This window comes from Pieris brassicae, chromosome 7, assembly GCF_905147105.1.
Source record: "Pieris brassicae chromosome 7, ilPieBrab1.1, whole genome shotgun sequence".
NCBI lineage: Eukaryota > Metazoa > Arthropoda > Insecta > Lepidoptera > Pieridae > Pieris > Pieris brassicae.
In genome coordinates, this window is record NC_059671.1 from 21,443,924 (window position 1) to 21,452,240 (window position 8,317).

General features: G+C 41.2%; 1 protein-coding gene across 1 annotated transcript; it reads left to right on the top strand.

Annotated features, from left to right (window-relative positions):
• The first annotated feature begins 268 nt into the window (after nt 1-268).
• LOC123711940 (radial spoke head protein 3 homolog) lies at nt 269-6,888 on the top strand. The gene is made up of 8 exons (XM_045664815.1): nt 269-562; nt 3,056-3,167; nt 3,240-3,395; nt 3,741-3,869; nt 3,973-4,339; nt 4,600-4,686; nt 4,828-4,953; nt 6,700-6,888. Exons 1-8 carry the CDS (start codon nt 438-440, stop codon nt 6,717-6,719), a joined length of 1,122 nt encoding a protein of 373 aa, XP_045520771.1. The 5' UTR covers nt 269-437; the 3' UTR covers nt 6,720-6,888.
• The last annotated feature ends 1,429 nt before the right edge of the window (nt 6,889-8,317 follow it).

Sequence of the window (8,317 nt, forward strand, 5' to 3'; positions counted from 1 at the left end):
TAGGTTTTCACCAAAACTGTATTTTTTTAATTATATTCACTCAAAGAATATTTTTGAGTTTGCATATAAATATTTTTTAGTACAATTTAATATGTTCCGATGCGTGTTGATTGGTAACATAGATGAGAACACGCGAGGGGTATGGTATCCGTTACCATGGCAACAAACACTATTTACTGTATGAAATTTCCGATATCTGTAGAATATGTGAAAACCATCACGATTTGATGAAGTCATCAGTCGAGATGAGTGATTGTGGTTTCAGTACGGCTATACGATCTCGTTACTCACATTCTATATTCAAAACAGATTGAAGTTACGTATAGTGTCAAAGTTGGTGAAGTCTGATGAGCGAATGTGCTGCATGCTAGCGGCGCTGCTCGAGCAGTGGTTTCTGGCGACGGAACGCGCGCTGCGTTGGGCAGCAGAACGCTCGCATGAGCGTGTCGGTGCGTTCAGTGCTGGTGGAGGCACCACAACCCACGCCGAAGGGACCTTACACGTTTGCTAGTCAACCACGAGCTCTATATCATAATGCTAAACTGCGCAGGAATCCCTCTTGGTGAGTTTTAAAATAGTATAAACCCTTTATCCTACACTCCCATATGGAATCTATCACAGGCTACGTGTATTACAATAGACAGAGAAAATTTGTTTGTCTTTTTGAACTCCTGCTAAACATATCAATAAATGGCTGAACTAGTCGGAATATCCATAACCTTACATACGTAGGTAAAAAAAATTATCATATAGATTACAAGTTGTATTTGATAGGCCTTGCATAGGCCTGATGGTCCGAGGCAGTCGAACCTATAATTAAATAGGTGCGTGGATGGAGGACTAACAAAGTTGTTCGGCGCCAGCCAATATCAGTAGCATTCGATAGTTTATAGATAACGCCAGTGGACGCTACCGCAATGACGAGCGTAATGGAACTAGACAGCGAACACCTTATTGACTGCTCTAGAAAAAGAATACTATTCTATGTAAAATTTTACCTGTTGTTCAAGTTGGTATTTAGAGGCTGAAGTGCGTTTCCGACGTAAAATAGGTAAAGTGTCTCATACTACCTAGTATTGAGATGGAAGGTCTACGCTAATCTTAATACCTACTGAACGATGAACCTCTACGAGGTAAGTAAATAAAATTATCAAATACAGGATATACAACCATTTCGAGTGATGCAAAGAATTAAATTACTTTCGTTTTCATTGTAAATCCTTGAGATCGCGTGTTGAGTGGTCAGTAGCCACCCCTGTGTGTCGCGCAAAGGGCTCGGCACGCCACAATTCTATACATATTACAGGTTTACATGACGTTAGAAAAGTAGAATTCTACAAAATAACATTGCAAGAGATGGACCTTTTTAAATTATTGTTTTGATATCCTATATTATATAAATTACAACCGAAAGTAACGCAGCAAGCGCCAACATGTACCACCGAACTCAACACTCAACCTCCTATTATATATTTCAGTAGGTAAATTCTGTGTGTAAATTCGTTCGTCCAAAAAAATAATTTCGTTGAAATAATAATATTTAATTGACCTTTTAGATATCGCGTGAATGATAAGAATTAAGGCGAGTGCGAAGGTCACCTTTCCCTTAAGATATTTTGAGTTTTCGGTGTTATTTCGTAAAAAACCTTAACTTCCACGCGTATAAATAATTAGATTCTCTTTAAAATAAACCTAAGTATATTTTCTACTTCTAGATAAATTTCTGAAATCTATAGTCTACTCATAAATAGAGTTACAAAGGTGTATGTCTTCACTGTGATTTTCATTTCTTTTAAACGACTTTAGATTAAAGAGTTTCTAATTCGTTTTGAGCGCTTGCGCGATCTACGTGCCGTAGTGGTCGAATATAAAAGGTCGTAACTGACCCGACTGTAAAGAACCAGTGGACAGCTTTCATTGGCGATCGGCCCGCGTCCGTCGTCGCCCGCACCGTGCGCCTCGTGCTCTAGGGTTTCTTCATAAAACGACACACGATGCCCCCAGGCGACAGGCAGGGCGATGAGTCAAGCTTTACCGTTATCGAATCGGTAACGCGGGACGAACAGTCAGTGATAGCGCGAAACGTGAACGTGGTGAGGCCGCTAGCGCGCGATGTACCGCCTGAGGCGCGCACCATGCTCGACGACAAATCCTCGCAGGCCCTTAACATGAAACTAAAGCGGTTGAAGCCACGCGAGGCCCGGGTGCCTCTGGAGAAACCTCGCTTCGTTACAACAGTGCGGTGTGGAGTGTTTCTGCCGCCGCCACCGCCGCTGGCCAGCCTCCTTCGGCTGACTCCCGCCCCACTCTACTCGTACTCGAGCAGACCGCATCCGCTCGCGATACGCCACAAGCGTAATACTACACCACGATAGTTTGTTTATTTCTTAATGCATCTTATATTAGATATTTTCGAATGATCAAGTACGTACAAATTATTAGGTCCATACTGACATAGGTCATCAGAACATTCTTCTTACCGCCTTAATAATAAAATAAAATTGTAAGTAGTTCGTGGCTAGGATAAATAGCCGTGAAGCGGGTGGTCAGGCGGTCAGGCAGGTCAGTGCCCCCTTCGACCCAGTCTGAGGAAAAGGGGTCGACCACCTCCTTCTATCCCCATCCCGGTTGTAGGTTAAACACATCGTCCAGTGTCTGCCATCTTTATAGTATGATCTAGTTAATATTTTTTCGAAAGCTCCCAGTCCCAGTAATTGTTGACACCTGGGGATCTGTCTATTTATTGAAAAGAAAGTGGATTGTCTGCAGACAAGTGATAAGGAAGTCGTAGCATTAACTTTTTTTTTATATCTCGTGATCCTCGATAAACGTCGCTCATTATAATTAATAATTTTTGTATTTAAACGAGTACTGTAAAGGTGTGCTATGTAGCCTTTAACGAATGTAAGAATAACGAACAAAAGAAAACTAATCATTTTTCTTTATACGATTATTGTAGATAAAATAAATTTGTTTTCAGTTCCAGGACTTGATATTTTTACTAATATTTAGTCATGAAACTACTAAATACATAATACTGTTACTTTGTTGCCAGCGGGAGTGTGGTGACAGGTGCTACGGGTGCTACGAGCGCGCAGTACAGTAATGTGATGCACGACAAGCGCGTCGTGCGCGGCAGCACTTTCGCAGCGCACCCTCATGCAGCTGTTAGTTAGCACCTACTTAAAGACATTGTCACTAATAGACTTTTTATCATAAATGTGAGATGTGCTCTCCAGGGAGATGGACAAGAGAGCGCGGCGGCCCGCGCAGCGCGAACACGGCGTCGCGCGCTTGCGAGGCGTGCGGCTCTGGCCCGACTGCGTCCTGGCACACCACCGCCAGCACCAGGCCGACGACATCTACCTGTACAGACTGAGCGCTACCTTGAGGAGGTAAGATAATATAGTTACAAATAGACGTTGACTTGCCATATCTAGTCCAGCCATACGTTCTGTTACAAATGAAAATGCATTTTTTATAACATAATATTATTACAATTATTATAAATAAAAATATTGATATATATGATAATAAAAGCCCTTTGTTAAACATTATAATTTAACTTTATTTAAAGAAGAAAATATAATTAGGTTAACCGTTAGACTGAATGTAAGTGTGTGTATGATCATTACACATAGCATTTTAAATACAAACATTATTAATTATAATGAGCGAAGTTTATCGGTAGAGGATCACGAGATATTAAATAAAAGTTAATGCTACGACTTCGTTATCAGCTATTCGATAAAGGCCTGGAGGTAGAGGCGGGCGTCCAGACGGACCTGTTCGTGGACAGGCCCGCTACGCCGCGCTATGTTCCTGCGACTACCGGGGCGCATGCCGCCACGCAGATCTATCCTGGAGACGTAAGTGATAACTTCTATTTTTCTTTTAATTTGGTCTCACAAATAAGGAGACATAACACACGATGTAAATGTGACTACAATAATACGAATTTAACCGTTCCAGTTGTTCGACTTCGATCTAGAAGTGCAAGGGATTGTGGAAGTGCTCGTCGGCAAGACCGTGCAACAAGCATTAGGAGAAGTGGCGCAAGAAGAGGAGCTCGAGACCCTGCGAGAGCAACAGCGCCGCTACCGAGAGTTACGCGATGCTGAACTCGCTGAACGGCAACGATTGGCCGCCACGGACGTCCGACTGCAACACGAAAAGGAACGGCGCGTGGCTGAGGCTCGAGCTGCAGCGATATCAGCGCAGGAGGCACGACAACGAGTGGCGGCTGCCACTCTCGTGCAGGGCTACGTCGCAGAACTTCTGCCCTCTGTGTTGGCCGGTCTGCGCGACGCCGGCTACCTCGTACGACGTCTACACAGAGGTACGTAGGCTTTATCCTAGCATTGGGATTCCAATGGTGAAAGCATTCTTCATATCGGTCCAGTAGTTTTAGACCCTATTTAAACAATTGAATTTTTCCTCTCTATAATATTTATTAGTGTAGATTACATGTTTAATAACATTCTACATCATTTCCAGCATTTATATTAAAGCAAGTTGTTTAACAGCCAATAATGCAGGCGAAAGAAAGCCGAGAGTCATAAATCGTACTCTTTTACACAAAAAGACGACGTTTTGCAGGTGTTGAAGAAGAATTCATGCCATGGCTGATAGAGGAGGTGTCTAAAGAGATCGAGTCGATTATTACGAGTCGTGATGTTATTTCGGGTGAGACTTAATAATAAGAAAATATGAAATGATATTCTTAACTATACCAAGGTTGGTCTTCAAAATTCAAAAATGACGTGAAGCAAATCACCCTTGGCTTAGGTGAAGAAGCCTTTAAGAACCGTCCAATTTAATTTACAGAAATCGTTCGCGAGGTGACAGAGGCCCGTGCGGAGCTTTATGCGTCTGCAGGCGAAAGAGAGGCTCAGCAGGAAACACCGCTAGACTCTTTGACGCCGCCGGAACCTTCGCCCGAGGAAGAGGATGGTAAGCGCCACTGGTCATTACTCCCGAATCTCTTCACATGTAGTACCGATGAGGGTTTTTAACTGCTGTAGCATTAAAACACTAATTTAAATCTTCGTTTTTACTATATATAAAATGGAGATTAAAATTAGATAACTTTTCTGCGATACGATTCAAGAAAGGTTTTGTCGGCTCCGTCAAGGATTTTATATTGAAATTTTTAACTTTTTGCAAAAAAAGCCTCACTTTTAGTTTGTTAAAGTGTAGTTGGATGACACCTGACGTTGCGACACGTGCGGCCTGCACCCGCTGCACTTTGAATGCGGTCATTAGAAAGACCCCCGCGTGACGAATCGACCCCGTTGTTATTGTTATATGCGGTGCCGCCACTCAGTGCGACACTTGTCGGGAAAAGCACATTTAATCTCACATGAAAGCATTAGAATATCCTATAATCTTATCTTAATTATTTAATTCTAGCATTATAAATTATGAGAGTGTGATTTGTCCCTAGCATAATCAAGTTAAAGTGTTTTCGACGTGTAAATTTTCTATATTATTATACAAGTTGTATTAAGAACTACTTGTGAAAGATAATTTTGGGATTAACAAAAAAACTATGTTTCTTTGTAACAATTTCAATGCTAAAGTAATTGTAGAGTGTTTCGTTGTCGTCTATGTCGATCCGTTGCACGCCACAATTACAATAATATAAGCACTGAGACCGCACACGTGCGCTGTGCTCGTTTAATACTAATTCAACTTGACGCTTAAGCGACAATAGCGAATTATGATCGCTCTTAGTGATAGCCGAAAATCGCAACGCTTTATTTAATAATCATTTCACCAAGCAATTGAAACGTTGACTGAGCTACATGGGGCTGCAGGGATTAAAAGCCGATATTTGAAACGTTTTAACAATAAAACAAACTTACCATACCATACAAAAGTCTAAATATATTAACCACATAAAAAGTTTTAACAATATTTATTCAGATAACAAAAAAAATTATTTTGTTAATGTATCGATATTATCTAAATAATATTTTGTAAGCGCAATACTTTTTATGTTATGCTTCATAAAACTTAGACTTAAAGAGACTTCAAGGTATACTTAGGTTTTTAGTTATAAACAAACAAATATTACGTAAAGTGTTTAATTTGATTGGTGAAATAATAATCGTACTTAACTGTTGTGGGGCCCCGTGGCTTTGATCCATCTGCTGATAAGATAAGGAACAGCACAAACATGTGGGGCGTAATACATCGGAAGACCAATGTGGCGGATTATTGGCACGTGTGACGCACATAAATATATACCACAGCTACCGGGTGTCATAAATGAAATGTATAAGCTTTAAAAAGCCTAACGCCATTTCGGAGTTCGTTTACTGTTACGTAAGACGAATTTTAATGAATACTGAGATAATAATGAGACACACACACACGTCACATTTCGGAGTTGTTGTGATCTTCTTGCCATTCCTTCCTAGCCCCTCGCGTTTAATGTTTGTGCAGCTGCATGGCGATCCGCGCCTCATCACAATGCTATTATATTGTAAAGAGCTTAATGTTACAATTTAAGAGTAAATTAAATTAATATTAAAAGCTTAATTGTTGCTGCTCTTCTTAGTTTTACCATAATAAATTAAGCTGGAAAAAGTAACTTTAATACCTGGGTGTTGGGTACCAGCTTTGATAATTAACAGTTTAATAATGAACAGAATTGACAGCCGATGATCTAATTTGTGTTTCGTTTCATTTCAGCTATCAATGAAGATCAGTGAGGATGAAGGCGTTGCCTGTCCTACCCCTCTTCGATGTAGAAACGCTAAAGTGGGCCTGTGTAATGTGGACTTTGTTTAAAGAAATGTAAATTATGAATGACTAACTCGCTGGAAAAATTGTAGAGAAGGAAACCTATAATAGTCGTATTAAATATAATTGTAGATATGACATTCAATTATTTGTTATTAAACTGTAAAAAAAATATAAGTTTACCTGAAAGTCGCATTGGACGGATTAACTTTCGCCTCGCTAAAGCAATCTATACATTCCGCGTGACTTGTGTCGTAGCCCGCGTAGAACATAACTGTACCGCGATCATGAACACGATTGAACAGCTCGTAGCAAGCCGAGTCGAGTTCAGAAGGCATTCAAAATTATTAGTAGATGCACAATATATAAAGATTTCGGTTTTATTTAAGCCTCATTTATAATATTTTATATATTTATAATAACTAATACGGTTCTAAGATTTCTAGTAAATAAAAAAATTTAAAAAATCATTAGATATATAATAATATCCTTCACGAAAAGAGCTTACCCTAAAAGGCCGGCAACGCACTCGCGAGCCTTCTGGCAGATTGAGTGTCACACCGCCCTCTCAGCGCGTCTCACGCCGAATCAGCCTCCAGCCTGATTTGACATATGATTTAATATTATGTTTTAAAATGCTGTAAATTAAATCGTTATAAAGTTTTAAAAAAATCTGTTACGTTAACTAAAACTACTGTATAGTAGGGAAAAAAAGTGTTTTCCTTCTAGTTGGATATCGAAACTGTTATTGAGACAAGTGTTAAACAGGCCATTAGTCGGGGCCACACAGGTTGCGGTGGGCAAAAGGGCGAGGGAGGACCGCGGCGCTAATTCAATAACAATTGTTTAATCGCGGAGAGATTTGCGAAGGGTGTTCTGCCGATTTGTCAGCCCTCCGCCCTCAGCTCTCGCGAGATATATACCGAGTGCGTGTACGCCGACGGTCATTTGGTCCTCGTCTGCGTCATGGCCGGCGTTGTGACGAGACGTGGTGTGCGCCGAGGCTTTTCCTCCGCCTTCTTCTCAGTCGATAACCTAGCGCTAGAACTCGCTTCTATCACGCACCCCGCTAATGAAACGGTAAGCCTCTTGAATTGTTTCCTTTTTTTCCACACTTTGTGAATCACCGAAGGTCATCTTTATTATTTAAAGATGTACATGTAGAGAGCACAAGAGTGACACGTCTGTTCTTGATATACTCAGGTGTACGTGGAGGCAGAGGATGGCGTGTTGCGCTGTGGTAGCCCGGCGCGAACGACGCTTCAGGCCGCACTGGCACCGTCACCGCCCGCCGCGGCTTTACTGCTAGAGGTGTGTGCACCGCCGAAAATGGATTGCTCTTCGGGAGAAGCCAAACTGCGTCTGCGGCTCGCAGCTGACGCGCCACCACACGCGGATCTCACAATGTGGTTTGATGAAACTGCGTTGGCGCTCCTCGACATGCCTTTTCTTACACTACGAAACATTACGGGTAAGTCCTGAATGGTATTTATCTTGTTGATTAATTATATTATCTATATTTCGCTTTCCTCTAACTCTATAAGACAAGATAAAGAGAGAGATAGAA